Here is a 21,482-nt window from a genome sequence, read left to right on the forward strand (position 1 = left end):
TTAGTTCTACACTCACCCACTTTATGACTAACTTTCTGATATTTATAACATTTAAACAACTTGGGTTTTCATATATTGCAGTTGATTTTCAACTTCTGGTGTTTACTGTTCTGTTTACGAGCTGCCAGTGCCAAATCTATAATCTCATCTGTCAAAGCCAATTTGTGTTTCATTGATTCTATAATAACCACTAACTCACTAAATTGAAGCCCAAATTCTCAGTTTCTATAATCAAGGGCTGGAAATCTTCAGGAAGTTCACTTAGCATGATCACAGCTATATAATCATCGTTCAGTTTCTTACCAGTGTTCTGAATTTGTTGAGAAAGTGATATAAATTTTGACAAATACAACCCAGAAGCCAATTGTGCATTCATTGAGTATTGTAGCAGCCCAAAGTAAGTAGAGAAACTCTTATCTTTGAATGCTGATAGTAAATTTTGCCATGCTTCTGTAGCAGTAATTGCTTCATGCTGATGAATTTACAGTTAAATATATTTTGGATAATGATTTCTGTACATTCTTTGGATTTTCATCAGCACCAGCAGTTGTTTCTCACAGTCCCTTGTGTTTCAGGTACATTTCCTTTGTGTACTTCCAGTTGCTGAAGATAGCCATGCCTGTCAGATTTTCAAAATTAAACATTGATTGTTCACCAAAAGCCATCATAAATATCTTCAGGTAGTTCAACAAATAAATCTCAAAAGTTTATTAACAAAAATACGATAGAACTACATTGGACACATGCAAAATATGATAACTTTGCAAGTAAAAATCATGACAATTGATTTCACACAGATACATGCAATATTAATTTATCAGTTTTTGCACAAACGGTACTTTATCAATGTTGAAACTTCACTGATCTCTTCTGGGGTCCACAACCTACTGGATATTGACTCTGATAAGCACTCTAAGACAGTGCAATGATGACTGTGATTAATGAAATTCACATACGCCATACTACGGGGTGTTCAAAAAGTCTCTCCGCAGTGCCATATGATTGTTAGCCGCATGTGCTGTGTGATTGTTCACCTGCCTGGGTTACTTCCCTTCAAGTGGACTCTCCCAACATTCCACTGTTTCGTTTATCTCAGCCAGCATCAGTAGTATCCTTGGTGTGTGGCGATACGTGTTGACGTGAACATTTGAGTTTAGCTCCTTTGTTTGTTTGTTTCATTTTTGTCGGTGTTAAACTGCTAACCATTAAAGAACATGTGCTTTTAGTCAAACAAGTGTTCAAAGCTGGTGGTAAATACATGGTTTCTGTTCGTCAAACATCTGATTCAGTTTTTCTGGAGACAACACTCCCACATCGCGATACTGTGCGATATTTGATTAACAAATTTCAAAGTATGAGTTTAGTGACAGATGCACTGAGAAGTGGTCATCCTAGCGTTTTGTCTGAGGATAAACTACTCAATATTTCTGATAAAATGTCCATGAATCCAAACAAGTCCGTAAGAAAGCTTGGCCAGGAAATCGATGTTAGTGTCGGAACGGCCCACACAGCTGTAAGGAAAAAATTAGAACTTTTCCCATACAAAGTGACAGTCATGCAAGAACTGATAAATACTGATCATGGCCAGAAACTGCATTATTGTCAATGGTTCAAAAATTTTGTTCAACAAACCGGAAGGGATATTCTTAATGAAACATTTTTCATTGATGAGGCGTCATTTCATTTGTCTGGATACATGAACTGACAAAATTCTCATTTGTGGAGTACTGCAAATCCACTGTGTATTCATGAGGAACCACTTCATTCTGTGAAAATAGAAGTTTGGATTGTGATTTCTAGACGTCAGATTGTGGGTCCCATATTTTTCAATGAAACAATAAATGCACAATGATAGTGCAGTGAGTTTCATTTTGGTATATTCACTGTGGCATACGGTACGTGCAGCTAACAATCATACGGCACTGCGTTGAGACTCTTTGAACACCCTGTACCCTGTATTTATTCATTGATATACTTACAAAACAGAGCAAACATGAAAAACCAACAAACTACTGTAGAAGGTGGCAGCAAAGGAAAAATGTAGTTGTTTCCAACAGTTCCAAGTATTCATTTCCTCTCTTATTCTGTAGAAGTCCTCCTGATTTATCTTATCAATTCTCTTAATTTTTGACATCTTTCTGTAACACCACAGTTCAAATATTTTGATTCCTTTTTTTTCTGATTTTCCCACAGTCCACTAAACACTTTCATACAAAGCATTCTCAGTAAACATTCTCAAAAATTTCTTTTTCAAGTTAAGGTCTATATCTGATCCTAGTATACTTCTTTTGGTCAAAAAGCTCTTTGCCTGTGCTAGCCTGGCTTCTTACATCCTCTTGCTTCATCTTTCATTTTATTGTACTTCCAAGGTAGAATTCCTTCACTTTGTGTACTACATGGTTGCCAATTTTCATGTTAAGATTACTACTAATCTTGTTTCTGCTGCTCACTTAGTACTTCAGTATGTCTTTGGTTTACCATAAATTCATGTTCTGTGCTCAGTATAATATTCATTCCATTCAGTGAGTCCAGCAATTCTTGCTCATTTCTCAGACGCTGTCAGTGTCATCATGAATCATTGACATCCTTTCACATTCAGTTTTAGTCCCACTTCTGAATTTTTGTTTTAACTTCTTCATTACTTCTTTGATATACAGATTTAAAACTTGATAAGAAAGACTGCATCCCCATGCTACATAATTCTTAGTTGCTGGATTGGTTTTCAAAGCCACTATCCCTAAACCATGGTGATCAGCACAGCTATTGCAATCAGCAGCATCTTTGGCTTTCTGAATTCATATCCATGGACAATTTCATTATGTTTTGCTTCTTATCTGCACTAGCTTAATCTTACAAAACTGTATGCATACATTTCCACATTATGAGGCACATTTACAGTCAACCAAAAGCGTCATGAGTTACACAATTTTTAATGTGAATGTCATAAATTGCCTTAGCCACATGTCTTGAAGAGTTTTTTATAAAGTGGTTTATCTTGGCTCTATTATGAGTGTCAGTTACATGGATCATCATGGACCAAATGTCTAGAGATCTTTGAAGTACTGATCATGAGGGTATTACACACACAACAGTTCTGTACAGTCCCATTGCCAGCCTCTGTGCAGAGGCTTGTAAACCAACACTGTCCATCTAGTGGTGAGCCTCATGGTTCACCAAATCTATAGGTTCAAGTCTGATCCCCAGTCATTCCATCTGATTGCTTAACCCAGCATGTGGACAGTTTTAGTAAATCACCTACACGACACAAAGCCATCAAAGATCCACTTCTGGCATTGATTATAGTTCTTGCTCAGACATAGACCTAACTCATACCCCGGATGCTTGAAAAGCTCAGTCATTTTTCACTTTTCTGCAATACAAGATGAAGATTGCCCCAGATCTCATTTATAAATTGTCTTTTCAGAAAATATTATGTCAGCAATTACATATCTCTTTTTATGAGTGAGTTAATGCAGAAGAGGGCTACCTTGGCTGCCTAACAGTTTGACCTGTTGGTGTAATTGAGTCACATGCCAAACAAATAGGGAATTCTTAAGGTGGGCATTAAAGTAGTCTAGTGCATGTACACAACAGAAAAGCTGGTTCAGTCCATCCAGGACACTCTTCTTTACTTACAAAATCTAGGAAGGAGGTGATATCCTATTGGTTATTCAAGTAAGGCAGTAATATGGGGCAACTAAATGTTGAATGCAGCAGTCAAGAGTCCTGTGCAATACCTACAGTGACATATGTTTAAATCCCCTGTATGAGCAGCGTCATGCATCATTGAGGGCACAGGTGACTGACTATATGTGAGGAAAGACAATCTTCACAACTACTGATGCAGAATGCTAATGTGGCTCTGTATAAAGCACACTGTTTCCTCCTCCAGAGAGATGGTTGCCAGCATGTGGTCCTTGTGACATATGTCTGTCTCTACAAAGAGTGCGACAGTTTAACTTAAGTACAAAAATGAGCTCAATTCATGGGTACATATGTATACAACAATGTGTCAGAATATAGGTCATGTGGGTAAATAGTAGAGTTTAAGTGGAAATTAGTTTTCTGTTGGGCAACCTCTTGTATTCAATTGAAGTGTGTCATCACAGGAACTCGGAGTTAAGTAGTTATATTAGAGTATACTTAGAATTAGCACTGTAATACTATAATGCTGAACATAGTTAAATTATTATTTTGTGTTTCACTTCAATAAAATATACATCACTGATATTTTTCTGTATCCCAGAGTGTTAACTTCCTTTGGATCCATGGAATATTACTCATGTAATATAATGTAATATTCACAGAATTTTGGTAAACATTTTTGGAAAACAGGGATCAATTAATTATTATATTTTGACTAAAGTTCAGTCTTGATCACACCATTTATGTTTTAATGATATAGGTAACCGGTTTTGGTTCTTTTTACAAAACCATCATCAGACCTGTGGATAAATTTTAGGAAATACTAGAAACCAATCTTTAAATAGAATGAAAGTGTCTAATGATGTCAAAATTTAACAAGATATAATAAAATTAATTATACCCATGGCTCCCTTAGGATGGTAGGCGGAGCTCCTAAGGGAGCCATGGGTTTCTCATGGACACAATGGTCAGAGCTGTGATATTTAGGTGCATCAGCAGGCCCTTCAGTTTGAGGACCTCACACTGGAGGAATACTGCACAGTTGTTTCAGGTCTTCCACACCATGGGCCCATGTTGTTAAGAACTTGCAGCCCCAGTGCATGGAGTCTAGCATGCTGTGGGAAGAGTTTGTCACCACAGTACAAACAAACCAACTGGGCTGACTCAGACAAACATCTTGCCAGCAGCAGGAACAGTGAACACCACTTCCTTCATGCCTCTGTTGTTTTGTACAGCATCAGTGGGCAGCCTGCCCCAAGAAGTGGGCTTCTTGCCATAAATGTAAAAAGATCACATAGCAGCAATATGTCAATCTCTGCCTCCCCCAGGAGTCATTGCAGGAACCAATAAATATCAATATTCACACTGTTTTGTCATTGTGTTTTCTGTACCTCTAGGCTAGAACAAACTTTTCATTGAAGCACAAGTGATGGATCAGTCATTAATTCTACAAGTTGACAAGGGGCTTCCATGTCCCTGCTCAACTCACAGGCATACACCAGGCTTAGACCCTGCCACTGGCACAGTCGAGCATCGATTGGTAAGCTACAACAAACAGCAGATCCCTATTGTCAGCCAGCTCATGGCCCACACAGTTTACAAATGAGTTGTCTGTTCCATTGTGTGCTTGGTGGTTAATGACGTGAGTGCCAAAATCCTTTTTGTGTTAGAATCCTTTGCTGCTTTTGGTTTTTCTTTTATGGATGCTGTGCATCTGATGTCAGATCAAGTGCTTTATCATGAATTGGATTCTTTGTGTACTTAGTTTTTGGATCTGTTTCCCCCAGGATTAGGTTGTGCAAATAATTTCATTGCACACAACACTCTCAGACCCTCCACCTGCCCTTTCTTTTCATGGGTACAGCCACTGCCAGTAGCTTTATACAACCAAGTTAAGACGGAGCTTGATTGCTTGACATTGGTTGGGATTAGACTAATTTCTTCAAGCGAATGGCCTAAACCCTTGGTGGTTGTAAAAAGCCATCAAGTCAGCTTTGGGTCTGTGGCAACTTCAAGGTCACTATTTATTCACAGTCAGTCACAGTTATGTACCCTCTGCCATGCCTGGATCAGTTGTATGCAAAGTTGGCTGGGGTTAAATTCTTTCCAAATATCAACTTGGCCGAAGCCAGACCAATGAATGAGGCATCAAAATAGTTGCTTGCAGCTAATATGCCTTTCAGCCACTATCAGTATCAACAGCTAATGTTTAGGGTCACTGGTGGTGCCATCTTTCAACATTTTTTTAGAACAGGTTATGACTGTTGTCCCCCATTGCATTACCTATCTTGATTATATCATTGTCGCAGGTGCTACCACGGAGGATCACCTACATGACTTCCATTCTTTGTTTACTGTTCTACAGGTTATGCACCTCAGATGTAATCTCACTGAGGCATTCGTCCCATGAAGCAATATGTGGCTGCCATTATTGCTTTGCCTTATCTATATAATCTAGGGGAACTCGGGTAAGTGGCACACTATCACAAATTTGTTTCCAGACTGACTTTCACTGCCCACCCCTTGGTAATGTTGCTTCAGAATTGTTCTTCTTTTATTTGGTCTGCAGCTTGTGAGCATATTTTTGTACAGCTTAAGTATCATCTTCACTCTGCTCCATGTTTTGGAACATTTCAACCTGACAAGCATCTGGTCCTGGCTATGGATGCATCTGAGTACGAGGTGAGAGTCATCCTGGCCCATTGTCAATCAGATAGCTCCAAAGAGCCTACTGCCTCTGACTCAAAAACACTCAACTCAGCTCAGCAACATTATTCTGAGTTAGAAAAAACCTCTTGCTATTGTCTACAGCTTAAAAAAAATTCATGTGTTAACGAAAAATTTCATTTAGTTGTAAATTATAAGCCCTTGGTTTTCTTGTTCAGCCACTCCGTGTCCTTACCAGACAAAGCCACTCATCATCTTCAGTGTTGGGCTTTGTTCTGTACAATTCTGAGACCCATTTTCATCCCCAATATGCGAAAATAGATGCCTAGTCCTGGCTCCCCATGAGCCTTGACCCCTCTTCGACCAAGAGGACCTGCTTTGTCTTCATCTGGACAGATGCCATGGATGTCTCTCCAGTCACTGGATGCCATGGATGTCTCTCCAGTCACTGGATCATGATGCCTGATCTTTTTGTAATAACCCTCTGGTTATTACACCTGCCACCCACAATGGGCATAAGCCGAGCCACTACAGCAAGTGTAGTTCTCACTGACATTCAAGTGACATGCCTGTAACTACATAAGGTGGCTGCCAGGGGCAGCACAGTCACTGACTTCCATCACCTGGCCCGCCATGCATGCAATGCATTACACCAATGATGCCTGATCGGGACAGGATCTTTACAAGGAAAAGCACAGGTCTCCAGGCCTTTAGTTGTTAATATTTTTTAGACATTTAACCACCTTCACTGTATTGTTATTGTTGCCACTCTGTGACTTTATCTACACTGTTTTCTTGTTGTTGTCACTTTGTGACCCAATAAATTGTATCTCCCTTATGGTGTGTTTCTTTGTGTTCCTAGTTAGAACAAAATCAAAGAAGAAAAGACAAAATTCAGCCTCTTAAATTGCATTAGTCATTTGGAAAGAAAGGAAGAGAGACAATAATTTAATGTCCCAAAATAAGAAACCTTGCAAGCAGTAATCAGAGTTGCCAGTTTTTATTGTTACTATGTGTTAATGCTTATGCAGGCTGATTCTGCTAAATGAGGACAAACTGCAGGAAAAATCCCTGAAAGGATAAGGAGAGAAAGGTCATATGGACATATGACTGAAAATGTGTTCCAAGAGAGGTACATCCACTTGAAGGTAGGGTTAAAAGATCTTTGACAGTGTGTATTTCAGTGATTGATAGCACACATATGAACACATGATGCAAGTGGTAATGTTTGTCTTTACTAGTGTTTTAAGTCCACATTCCAGAGGACAGCTAGCTAAAGCACCATAATTAGTAGCCACATTAGCTTTTGTGCCACCACAAGCATGTCTTCTAGTGAGGGAGGCAGACTCACCAACAGGAAGTGCAGATATGCCCTTACTGGTAAGGCTTTGTGGAAGGATGACTGGGCCCACAAGATGGCTGTTAACAATCCCCACCCACACATTGAGGCTGTGCCAGTATTGACAGTTCACAACTATTATACTGTGGGTATTCTCTGATGCACACAGGTGGTTGTTGTGAAGGTTCACAATGCTGTCCTTCATAAAGATAGCCTCATTTGTGAATAGAATGGATGACAGAAATGCCAGCACTGTAGTGGCCTATGTGACAAACCAGTGACAAAATTGTTGCCATGGAGGAAAGTCCCTGATAGTGGCAGTTTTTGTGGTGAATGTTCCACATGGTTGCCTGGCTTACCTCACACTATTGGACCACATGTCTGGTCCTGATACCAGAGCCACTATCAAAGATCTCTGATCTCCACCTTTGTAGTGCATGTACTTTCCTTGTACACATTTTTGGTCAAATGTCCGTATGACCTTTTTTGCTCCTAATCCTCTCAGGAATAATTTCTTCCAGTTTGTCTCCATTTAGCAAAAGCACCCTGTATAAGCTTAAATGTGAGGTTAAGCAGCCTTCCATTGCAGAAACAGGAAGCAACACTGACATCCATTCCTTCCTTTAAAAATGCCCTTTGCCCATTGATGTACAGATACAAGGAATAAATGGGTCACATTTCATAAAATTCTGCAGAATGTGCAATGCTATTTAATGTAAGCAAAATTAAATAAATAAAACTGGAAAACTATAATGAATAAAAACTACAAACTAGTTTTATTTAAAGTTGTAAAGCATCATCAAATAAAAGAAGCAAACCACATATGGCAATAAACAAACTGTCTTCAAAGTGCTTCAACAAGTACTTTAATATTTTTCCTCATACCTAATCCAAAAGGAAGAAACCAGGTATCATGTTTTATCTTTCCATCTTTTCCAATGAATCTGTCTGGTCTGAAGTTTTCTGGATCTCCCCAGTGTTGTTTATCCATGTGTACACTCCATATACTAACTAGAATTGTTGTTCCCTGAAATATACAGGATATATTACTTGATTTCAAAATAAATTTCCTGTGTCAAGTCTCTCTCTCTCTCTCTCTCTCTCTCTCTCTCTCTCTCACACACACACACACACACACACACACAAGAGTAAAAAAATTATTATTTTTTTTTCGAAGCATAAATATAGAGTAATTTGAATAGTAAACCATGAATAAAAATTGAAAAATCGTTCTGACCATGCACTGAATGTAGTATTTACATGACATTTCTGAAGGGAAAATATGAAACATGTTCACTCTTACAATGCTTAGCAGTATCTTCTAAGAAAAAGAAGCTCTATATACAAAGTTACACATCTTCACTATCTTCCATATACTAATGAATGTAATTTTCAGTGCGTTTATTTTTCCTTTGTCACTGAAGTATCTGTCACAAAGTATTGTTCATTTTAGTGTAGAATTTAGAAGAATGAAAGTTGTGAATAATGTTAAGAAGTGTAATGATTAAAATGGTGAGTGAATTCATATACAGTTATATAAGATTAAACATGTAGTTATATTGATTTGCAGTTAAAATTCTGTAACAGTTTTAATGTGCTAGTTCTTTTTTAAATACATGCACATTTATAAAATATTGCCAGAAAAATCACAGTGAATGAGGAAGCTTTGTTTATGTTTAGATCTATGGGGTAATCATGAGAGGGGGAAGCCTGGAAGAGGCTATAGTTATTATTGTTGGTGTGTAAAGATACATTGCAGGTAGTGGGTTGGTAGTGGTTGTCCACTACAGCAGAAATCCTCTCCATTGAAACATGGAAGCCAATTGGAGTGTGGCACCTGGATGATTGCATTTATTGATACTAAGAAGTAGGTGAGTATGCAAAGAGGGGGTGAAACAAAGAGAAAGAAATGGTCTTGTAATGCCAGTGGATATTGCACTGGACCTGTCTATTTTCCTAACATAGTGTGGTCTTTATGCAACCACATGTTGTGCCTGCTGTGTGTTTGAACCAACAGCACATACTTAGACAGAGAGAGTGGTTCATGTTAAAGTGCTTCCCCAGGGGCTGACGAAGCTGCAGTCTTCACTTAAAACTTCCGGGCTGATAGGCCGTGGGCAGTTCGCCGCTTTACCTCTGAGGATGTCTCCTGCAGTCGGAGACGAAACGTCAGGAGAGTGTTTTATACTTCGACCACGGCCTATCAGCCCGGAAGTTTTAAGTGAAGACAATACCAGCCGTGAAAGCTTACATTGTATGAAGCTGCAGTGTTCTGCAGCACTAACATTTGAATTATTCAGTAAATCTCTTGAGTACTTTAATTGCCAAGAGATAGGCAGTTCTAGAAGTCTTTGTTTTTGTTTGGTTCCAGACTCAATTTTTTCTGTGGTTTATTTGTATTTAGTTTATGTTCATTAAAACCTGTGATGTTGAAGAAGGAGACTTGAATTCACAAGTGAAGTATTTTGATTGGCCCACAGATTTTAGCAGACATTGGAGGTCATACTATATTTCTGGATTAAGATTCTTACAGCAAGACTTTTAGGTTGACATATCTGACAGCTGGTGCAGACTGTTATATAAATCTATTGAATTCTCCGAGATGTTGATCTCCTCTTCTCGGATGGCTCCATAAATACATGTGTCCACATCAAGTGCACCAATCACCGACAGTACCTCCACTTTGACAGCTGTCATTCATCCCACATCAAAAAGCCTCTTCCTTACAGCCTTTCCATCCACAGATACTGCATCTTCAGTGGAAGGCAGTTATCAAAATTAACTGATAACCTTACCAGAGCCTTTACTTACAGACAATACCCTATCCAAAAACAAATCACCCATTCTGCTCCTGTGACACTAGTAAACCTGTTAACCAGCCACTCCTCTGATCACCCAGTGTCATCCTGACATTAAAAAGCTCAACCACATCCTCCACCAACACTTTGAATATCTCTTGCCCTGAAATGAGGGATATCCTACTCAAAATTTTATCCACATCTCCCAAAATAGTGTTGTACCACCCGCTCAGTGTATGCTTGCCTATGCTCATTCCTATTCCAATCCTATTTCCAATACTGCACCCTGTGGGTCATTCCCTTGTGGTCAGCCCTGGTGCAAGATCTGTCCCATACACCTGCCCACCACTTTCAACCTCAGTCAGTCACAGGCATTTCCTCCTCAATGAAAGGCAAGGCCACGTGAGAAAGCAGCCATGTTATGTGTGAGCTATGCTGCAATTACTGTACCCCGTTCTAAGTGGGTATGACAAATAACGAGCTGTCTACTCACATGAATAGCCATCACCAAACTCTGGCTGACCACAAGCCTGACCATCCAGTTGCTAAATATGCTCCACACCAAAACACAAATGACGTCAACAGCTGTTTCACTTTGCAGGCCATTTGGATACCTCCTTACAACACAACTTTTTATGAACTATGCAGATGGGAACTGTCTTTCCAACATCCAATATATCCTGCACTCCTGCAATGCCCCTGTCCCCAACCTCCACTAATTTGTTCCCATCACTTCCCCTTATCTTTTCCCTTCTCTCTTCTGTCCAAACCACTCCTTCTCCATGCAGATCATGCACTGCCTTCTCCCACCACTCTTCCTCCCCAACCCATGCAGGAATTCTCATTCTTATTCTCTCTCTCTCTCTTACACACACACACACACACACACACACACACACAACTCACAACACACACAGACAGACACACATTCTCTCCCCTCCCTCTCTTTTCCTTTCCCCCCACCCTCTCTTTTCCTTTCCCCCCACCCTCTCTCCCCTTTTCAACACCTTGCCCTTCACTCTCACCTCCCTTTCTCACTCTTCATCATCACTTTTCTCTCTCTTTACCCCTCTTTTTTCCCCTCCCATGTACTCCATTTGACTTGTTGTGCAGCCACAGAGGCATCTGTCCTAAGACTTGTCTCTTTCCCACTACCCCCTACTTGTGTCTTTCACTGCCCCTCCCCACTTCCATCAGCTCAGGCAACTGCTTTCAGTAATAGAGTATTGATAACCAGTCTTGCCATGGCCACTGAGTGTGTATTTGGGTGCCTGTGTAGTTGTGTGTGTGAATGTATATACTTCTGCTAGAGAAAGACTTAGTGTTTGAGAGCTAGTGTGAATAGTCCTCTGTTGTGTGTTTCTGTGCAACGCCCATCAATCCACTTGATCCACTATAGGTGAGTGATTGCCTTTTCCTTATTTTACATGTTGCTGCAGCCAGGAACTTCAATTTTTGTTCATTCTAATGAATCCCACAGATGGTAACAAGTGCAAGCCACAGAGCTTGCTTAAACACAAGCTAGGCTCAGTGAGAGGGAGTTAAGAAGTGGCATGCCCCCCCCCTTTTTTTTTTTTTTTTTTTTTTTTTTTTTTTTTTTTTTTTTTTTTTTTTTTTTACTGTTGCGACCAGAGTTTACTTTTGAAGTATGTTACCAGCTCACAGAGGCTCTTTAAATTACTCACAGGCCAGCAAAATACTGACAGGCTGTTGACACATCAAATAATAGCAATAACAATAATTGCATGCTCTAAATTAAAACAAAATGATAATAATAATAATTATTATTATTGTTATGCATATGCTAATGCAAGCCATGAGTATAGTATGCTGATGAAGGCAACTAGGCAACCAGTTTTAACATTACAGATGACACAGAAAGAATAATGAAAGTGAACGCTCTGAGTTTGTAACTTATATTGATGTACAAAATGCATTCAACACAGAAAATTGGATTTTTTAAAACTGGAATGGAATGGAAAGGTGGAAGCTATGCAAGTGCCCATGATATTGCAAGGAAACTAAAATTAAGAAAGGTGTGAAATAGGGCTGTCTGTTTTTATCACACTTGTTCAGTGTGTTCGAAATATTCCTGCTTTCTGTGATCTTGAAGCTACCATATCACCTGGTGAAGTTCCAGTTGACAGACTTGAATAATTTCTGTGCACTGTCACACATGTGCTGTCCAGCTAAATAAGGGTTATCTGCCTTGCCTTGACACAAAAGATGAGGTTAAAACAGTTGCTTCTGCTGCACCACTAACTAATGCCCTGCAGCAGTCTGACTACTTTCCAAAAGCTCCCACTTCTGACCACTGGATTGTACAACAGACACTGCAATCAGTTGCTAAACTGTCACCAACTGATATCTACAATTTTTCTGTAAACAACACAGGAAAACAGTCTAAAGTCAAAGAGGGCATGGACATATACAAGAACTACATACTTTAAATGATTGGTATACGGTAGCTGTAGTTAGGGGACATAGTGGTGTAAGTAATCTTCCTGGTCTTGGGACTTTTCTGAATGTGATGTTACAGCTTATTGTACCTATCATGTTGGGGTACAAGCTAATAAGGATTTTGGAAAGTCAGATCCATGTCATTCATTAGGTAACACTCCCAGATAGCTAGATGCTCAGAACTCTGTTAGATGGCTTTTTCCTGAACCATCTGTCTACACTTTCTAAACTTTCTACACTGAGAGAACTTTGGGCCAATTAGCCTCCAGAGCAGCAAGTAGGCATTGCAGTTGGCCATTCCCTGTTAACGTTCATAGTACTTCTGTAAAGTGCTGCTGCCTACTGACATGTTCAGAAGTGTGTTGTCCGAAGGGTATTAGTAAATAATAGCCTTCTGTAGGAAACACTCACTATTGAAAATTGTCAGGTCAGGCCAGGCCACCATCCTTCAGCTGGATTAAGCAAAAACTAGACACTTATCTACAGGTGTGAGAACAGTTCCTGGCCCCCAAAGGCAGAAAATAAATTCTGTTGCTCACAATAATGAGCAGCAATCACTGACTGTTGCAGCCAGAAGTGATATATTGCATGTTAATTGAGAAAAGGACCAACATCTTAAAAAAGAGAACAACAAGGAGTCAGTTAAACTAAGAAACAGTCCATTGCAAATGATTTGTTGTAATGCTGTAGTGGTGGGCACAGAAAAGAATGTGAACATAATATGGAAAGTGATGGCAGTCACATTGTAATAGTGTAAAGTTAATGTAAATGCTGAAACAACAAAACTGTTACTAACAGGAAAGAGTGGTCAGCATATCATCACTTATACGACACTTGGAATATGTTACATGGAGCAGATAAAACAGTTTTGCTATTTAGCAAGCAATCAGTGATGGACATAACAAGCACACTATGGAAAACTACATAGTGAGCAGCCTTTTCTGAATTAGTGTTCCAGGTCAAGATAAGTCTCTCAATGAGCAGATCCGTGACTCAGAAAGGTATTTGCAAAATATTTTGTCTGTGGTGCGCTACTCTGTGATGGTGAGAACTGAACAGTAAGTAAAAAGGTAATCAGCAATGAAAGTATGAATATGGATGAGAGTACTTAGAATGAGGTGGAGCCGTAGAGAAGCAAATCAAGCAGTCCTAACAAATATAAATGAAGAAGGCTGGAAGGAAAGAGAAGAGAGACTGACAAAATTTTCTAGCCATATGCCTGGACGTAACATGTGTGAAAAGCATTTTTGAAGGCAAATTACTTGGTAAAAGGGGATCAGGCAAACACAGGGAACAAATCTTTTAAGCCATGAAGAGGGTAGTGATTTAACAAAATTATCAAGCTGAAGACTGAATAATGGTTTTAGCAATGAAGCTTAGACTTTGCAATAAGAAAAAGCAAAAATATTATTCATATTCACTGATAGATAACACCTCTTGGAGAGCTAATTGAAAAATAACTTGTTACTCATTGATGTGTCAGTGAAAAGCATTTAGTACATTCATGATCATGAGAGAGAGAGAGAGAGAGAGTCAGTTAGTTGTCCACAACTCCATAAATTAAATTATTGAATGGCTTTATTGTCTGAAAGACCATGGCTAGGATTGTTCAACTGCCTTGTGCAAGTCTTTCTATTTGATGCAACTTCGGTGACCTGTACATGTTCATGATGATGAGATAAAACTATCATTGCAACACAAACATCCAACACTCAAACAAAGAAAATCTCTGAGCCAGCTTGTAATCAAACCTGGGACCCCAAAATCTGGAGACGGCGATGCTAACCACTAGACAGTGAGCTGTAGACCTTAAATTAACTGATGTGAAATACAAGTGTCAGTCAGTCTGGCTGAAACATGAGTGCAAAGGCATCAGATCATTCAGAAATATTGTGAATGGTTTCTAAATGTTAGGTATAAAACTATTACCAACACCATTCCTTCTATCAGGCTCTGTTACCTTTGGTATTTTGTATCCAAAGAGTTCTGTATCACAAACAGCTCGATGGGCAACAGAAGTAGGAGCAGTGTTTACTCTTCTCTGTATCTCCATTAGAACTGCTTCAGTATATGGCATCCTAAAATACAAGAAAATTAACACATATATATTTTCGGTAAATTGAAACATAAAAAGGAAACACGAATTTACAGAACTATTTAAAGTTTCTAAAAATATATACAACAGGGGGAAATGTTGGATGGAATAAAAAAAAAAGAATAAATGAAGACAAGTGCTAATCATATAGTTTTATTTGTTAGACAGTGGATACACAAATAAATAAAGAGCTGAACCTTGTAATTCAACTATAGAGATTTTGTTCTTCATAGTAATTACACTCTTATGCACACTCAGGTAGATTATCATGGAGCTGCTAACATCACATCTTAGATTTAGAACTCAAATAGTTGGTGAAAGCCTTTTGTCAGGTAGTTACTAAGATTCATCATGATAATGTTGGAGCCTTTGTCTGCAATGATGGTTTATATTCTTGAGAAAGGACCTGGGGAAGCATGGTGAGGCCAAATTTGAGCTAAAGAATTCCTCAAGTTGACCAGGTGGTGGGTAGGTGGGAGGGGAAGGGGGCTCACAACTGGGTGGGTGTACAAACTGAGAAAGCCAACATTTAATGGTGGAACTAGTTCTGTTTGGTACCAGGGATTGGTAGCAAAGAAGTGTTTCCACTGCAGAAATTGGTAGAAGTAGAGCAGTCTTTGACATATACACATATATTAGTGTTCCACATAACTTTAGTGGCTTTTGTGATATGTAGTTAAGAGAATATTATTGTTATTGCCTAGATAAATTTTGTAAAAAAAATTGTGAACAACCATGAGCAAGAAGTGTTTGAGCTGCTGTAGGAAAGTCAGTTCTGGGGTTCTGTGCAGCTGTCATGACAAATGGTTACAATGGGGTGAATGTAGTGGCATGGGAATCGGGGAAGTAAATGGGTTTCTTCCATGGTATTACAGATTATGTTCAAGGGATAGGAAAATAGTGGAACAGGAAGGGAAGATTAGAGCCCTTCAGGCTGAACTGGATAGTGCTAGGGAGGAACTGATGAGGTTAAGTGGGTAGGAGGATGAAGACAGGTGGGAAGTTGTAGCAAGGAACAGGGGCCACAGAAAGAGAACAGTAGCAGACAGTTTCATCATTGGCACAAACAATAGATTTGCCTTGCTATCTCAGTCAGCTAAGGAAGAGGCTCAAGTAGATGTAAGTGTAGTCAGCACTCAACAGACTTTCACTAGGAAACCAACTGTTGCAAAAAAAAAAGTAGAAAGTAGGAGGAAAGTTCTGTTGTTGGGTAGTAGCCATGGAAGAGGTGTGGGCCAGATTTTGCAGGAAAAATTAGGTGACAGGTTACATGTATTTTCAAGCCCAATGCATGTCTTAGCCAAGTGAGGATGTAGGATCATTGTGCAAAGGTTTTACAAAGAAGGATCATGTTGTGGTAGTGGGTGGAGCGGGAAACAGTATTGACAGGGATCAGGGCTACAATATTGAGTGTGACCTGGTAAAAATAGCATCTGCAAAGAACCATACAAATGTTGGCTTGGTTCCTGCTATCATGCAGTATGACTGGCCCAAATTGAACAGCTCTGTCAGGAAGGTCAATATAGAGCTAGATCAGCTGCTTTGGACAGCTACTTTGTCAAGCATAGGTTTGGTTCCTGGTGATGGCATTGGTAGGTGGGACTTCACAAGACATGGTGTGCATCTCAAATCTTTAAGGGGGGGTGGGCACTGAAACTCATGAGAGTACTTTTTTGGGCTAAGATCAGTATCCAATCATCCTAAATCAATTGAAATTAAGCTTAATGAAAAGTTCAGACAGGCAGGTACTAAAGATGTGAAAATATCACAAGATTCGCATAACAGTACAGTGAAAAATAATGTTAATATATTGCATCAGAATATCAGGGGATTAAAAACAAAGTAGATGAACTTCTCGTTTGTATAGAAGATTTAGAAACTGAGGGTGGAATAAATGTACTATGCCTGTCTGAACGTCATATAGTCACCGATATGGAAATGGTAAATGAAGGTGGATATAAGCTTTCAGCTCATGTAAGTAGAGACATTATGGAGAGAGTAGGAATTGCCATATATGTTAAAATCAGTCATAGTGTGAAAAATTTGGAAACTAAAAAATTTTGCATAGAGCAACACATAGAAGCATGTGCATGTGAGCTTAAACTAAATAAAGGTACTTTTATAATTGTAGCCATTGGGAAATTTTCAACTATTTTTGAAAAATTTGGATTCTTTGTTGTGCTACCTGTCAGACAAAGGAAAGCAAATTATTGTTTGTGGAGATTTCAATGTAGATTTTCTGAAAGAGTCCGATAGAAAGCTTGACCTTGAAGTATTACTTGCTTCTTTCAATTTGACATCAGTTATTGATTTTCCTACTTGGATGGTACAGGAAAACAGCACCCTGATAGATAATGTTTCCTTAGACCAAGATAAGTTTAATCAAATAAAAACTTTTCCTATTAAGAATGGTCTGTCTGATCATGATGCACAGCTAGTTACAGTAAATGATATAGCTCCATGCAGTAATGCAAAACAGTCCTCCAGAGTAGTGCATTCCGTTAATGATTTAACACTTCAAACTTTTAGGGAAAGCTTGCAACAGTTAGACTGGGATGAGGTGTACAGGGAACATGATGCTAATCTAAAATTTAACCTATTTCATGATACCTTTGTGAGTATATTTGAAAACAGTTTCCCTAATACGCAAACAGTGAAATACAATTGTAAGAAACCACGTAAAAAGCCATGGCTTACTAAAGGGATAAAAATATCTTGTAAACAGAAAAGGGAAATGTATCATATAGCTAGGAGGAGTAATGATCCCGAAACAATGACACATTATAAAAACTACTGCACTGTATTAAGAAAAGTTATTAAAAAATCCAGGAGTATGTGCATTATGTCTGAGATTAGCACATCTGATAATAAAATTAAAAGGATTTGGAATATTGTGAAAAGGGAAACAGGGCAACTGAGAGCACAGGAAGACTGTATTTCTATCAAACACAATGAAAAGAATATAATATAGGGAAACATTCCACGTGGGAAAAAATATATCTAAAAACACACACACATATCCATCCACACATATATGGATATGTGTGTGTGTGTGTGTGTGTGTGTGTGTGTGTGTGTGTGTGTGTGTGTGTGTGTGCGAGTGTATATCTGTTCCTTTTTCCCTCTAAGGTAAGTCTTTCCGCTCCTGGGATTGGAATGACTCCTTATCCTCTCCCTTAAAACCCACATCCTTTCGTCTTTCCCTCTCCTTCCCTCTTTCCTGATGAAGCAACCATGGGTTGCGAAAGCTTGAATTTTGTGTGTGTGTTTGTGTTTGTTAGTGTCTCTATCAACATACCAACGCTTTTGTTTGGTAAGTTACAAACACAATGAAAAGTTTGTTAACAAGAAGTCAGAAGTAGAAAACATTTTTAATAATCATTTTTTAAGTGTGTAGAAAAATAGGTTCCAGCTGTTCATTAGAAAATGCAAGGCAGTATATGGAAGAGGCAGTACCTACACAATTTGATAAAACTGAAATTCAACCCACCTCTCCTACTGAAATTAGGAAAATAATAAATTCACTCAAATGTGAAAGCTCGCATGGAATTGATGGCATTTCCATCAGAGTACTAAAAGCTTATTTCCAACAAAGAAGTAGGATTCTCAGCCACATATGTAGTAACTCACTGAAACAGGGATTTTTCCAGATAGACTGAAATATGCTGTTGTTAAACCATTGCATAAAAAATGGGATAGATCTGATGCTAACAACTACCGCCCAATCTCACTTCTGACAGCTTTATCCAAAATCCTGGAAAAAGTAATGTATTCAAGAGTAGCATCACATATGTGTAAAAATGAAGTACTAACAAAATGTCAATTTGGTTTTCAGAAAGGCTTTTCAACAGAAAATGCTACATATGCTTTCACTGATCAAATATTAAATGCAATGAATAACCGAACATCACCCATTGGGATATTTTGTGATCTCTCAAAGGCTTTTGATTGTGTGAATCATGAAATTCTTCTAGATAAGCTTAAGTATTGTGGGTTGAGTGGGACAGTGCATCATCATCATCATCATCATCATCATCATTTAAGACTGATTATGCCTTTCAGCGTTCAGTCTGGAGCATAGCCCCCCTTATACAGTTCCTCCATGATCCCCTATTCAGTGCTAACATTGGTGCCTCTTCTGATGTTAAACCTATTACTTCAAAATCATTCTTAACCGAATCCAGGTACCTTCTCCTTGGTCTGCCCTGACTCCTCCTACCCTCTACTGCTGAATCCATGAGTCTCTTGGGTAACCTTGCTTCTCCCATGCGTGTAACATGACCCCACCATCTAAGCCTGTTCGCCCTGACTGCTACATCTATAGAGTTCATTCCCAGTTTTTCTTTGATTTCCTCTTTGTGGACACCCTCCTGCCATTGTTACCATCTACTAGTACCTGCAATCATCCTAGCTACTTTCATATCCGTAACCTCAACCTTGTTGATAAGGTAACCTGAATCCACCCAGCTTTCACTCCCATACAACAAAGTTGGTCGAAAGATTGAACGGTGCACAGATAACTTAGTCTTGGTACTGACTTCCTTCTTGCAGAAGAGAGTAGATCGTAACTGAGCGCTCACTGCATTAGCTTTGCTACACCTCGCTTCCAGTTCTTTCACTATGTTGCCATCCTGTGAGAATATGCATCCTAAGTACTTGAAACCGTCCACCTGTTCTAACTTTGTTCCTCCTATTTGGCACTCAATCCGTTTATATTTCTTTCCCACTGACATTACTTTCGTTTTGGAGATGCTAATCTTCATACCATAGTCCTTACATTTCTGATCTAGCTCTGAAATATTACTTTGCAAACTTTCAATCGAATCTGCCATCACAACTAAGTCATCCGCATATGCAAGACTGCTTATTTTGTGTTCACATATCTTAATCTCACCCAGCCAGTCTATTGTTTTCAACATATGATCTATAAATAATATGAACAACAGTGGAGACAGGTTGCAGCCTTGTCTTACCCCTGAAACTACTCTGAACCATGAACTCAATTTACCGTCAACTCTAACTGCTGCCTGACTATCCATGTAAAGACCTTTAATTGCTTGCAAAAGTTTGCCTCCTATTCCATAATCTTGTAGAACAGACAATAACTTCCTCCTAGGAACACGGTCATATGCCCTTTCTAGATCTATAAAGCATAGAAACAATTCCCTGTTCCACTCATAACACTTCTCCATTATTTGCCGTAAGCTAAAGATCTGGTCCTGACAACCTCTAAGAGGCCTAAACCCACACTGATTTTCATCCAATTGGTCCTCAACTAATACTCGCACTTTCCTTTCAACAATACCTGAGAAGATTTTACCCACAACGCTGATTAAAGAGATACCTCTGTAGTTGTTACAATCTTTTCTGTTTCCATGTTTAAAGATTGGTGTGATTACTGCTTTTGTCCAGTCTGATGGAACCTGTCCCGACTCCCAGGCCATTTCAATTATCCTGTGTAGCCATTTAAGACCTGACATTCCACTGTATTTGATGAGTTCCGACTTAATTTCGTCCACCCCAGCTGCTTTATTGCACTGCAATCTATTGACCATTTTTTCCACTTCCTCAAATGTGATCCTATTTCCATCATCATTCCTATCCCATTCTACCTTGAAATCTGAAACATTACTGATCGCATTTTCACCTACATTGAGCAACTCTTCAAAATATTCCCTCCATCTGCGCAAGGCATCCACAGGATTCACCAGGAGTTTTCCTGACCTGTCCAAAATACTTGTCATTTCCTTCTTACCTCCCTTTCGAAGACTGTTAATTACACTCCAGAATGGTTTTCCAGCAGCTTGACCCATAGTCTCCAAAGTCTTCCCACGATTTCTTCTTGGATGCTGCAATTATCTGTTTGGCTTTGTTTCTTTCTTCAACATAGCTTTCTCTGTCTACCTGGGTTCTGGTATGTAGCCATTTTTGATACGCCTTCTTTTTCCTTTTACAGGCTGCCTTGACTGTATCATTCCACCAAGCTGTTTGCTTCATCCTACTTTTACACACTACTGTTCCAAGATATTCTTTAGCCATTTCTAGTACTGTGTCCCTGTACCTTGTCCATTCCTTTTCCAATGACTGTAATTGACTACATTCAACTAACTGGTACCTTTCTGAGATCGCTGTTATGTACTTGTGCCTGATTTCCTTATCCTGAAGTTTCTCTACTCTTATCCTCCTACATATGGACCTGACCTCCTGCACTTTCGGCCTCACAATCCCAATTTCACTGCAGATTAAATAATGATCAGTGTCATCAAAGAATCCCCTGAATACACGTGTGTCCCTCACAGCCTTCCTGAATTCCTGATCTGTTATTATATAGTCAATGGCAGATCTGGTTCCCCTGCCTTCCCAAGTTTACCGGTGAATGTTCTTATGTTTAAAAAAGGAGTTTGTGATTACTAAGCCCATACTGGCACAGAAATCCAAGAGTTGTTTCCCATTCCTGTTGGCCTCCATATCCTCTCCA

At 39.1% G+C, this 21,482-nt stretch overlaps 1 protein-coding gene across 1 annotated transcript in view; it reads right to left on the bottom strand.

Moving 5' to 3' along the window:
- Positions 1-21,482, bottom strand: part of LOC126162267 (methyl farnesoate epoxidase-like) — a 143,477-nt gene that overhangs the window by 14,818 nt on the left and 107,177 nt on the right. The window contains exons 7-8 of the mRNA XM_049918665.1: positions 14,870-14,987; positions 8,537-8,678 (exon numbers count right to left, since the gene is read on the bottom strand). Of these exons, the coding sequence (XP_049774622.1) occupies positions 8,537-8,678; positions 14,870-14,987 (260 nt within the window). The remainder of the gene's footprint in view (positions 1-8,536; positions 8,679-14,869; positions 14,988-21,482) is intronic.

This window comes from Schistocerca cancellata, chromosome 1 (assembly GCF_023864275.1).
Source record: "Schistocerca cancellata isolate TAMUIC-IGC-003103 chromosome 1, iqSchCanc2.1, whole genome shotgun sequence".
Taxonomy (NCBI): Eukaryota; Metazoa; Arthropoda; class Insecta; order Orthoptera; family Acrididae; genus Schistocerca; species Schistocerca cancellata.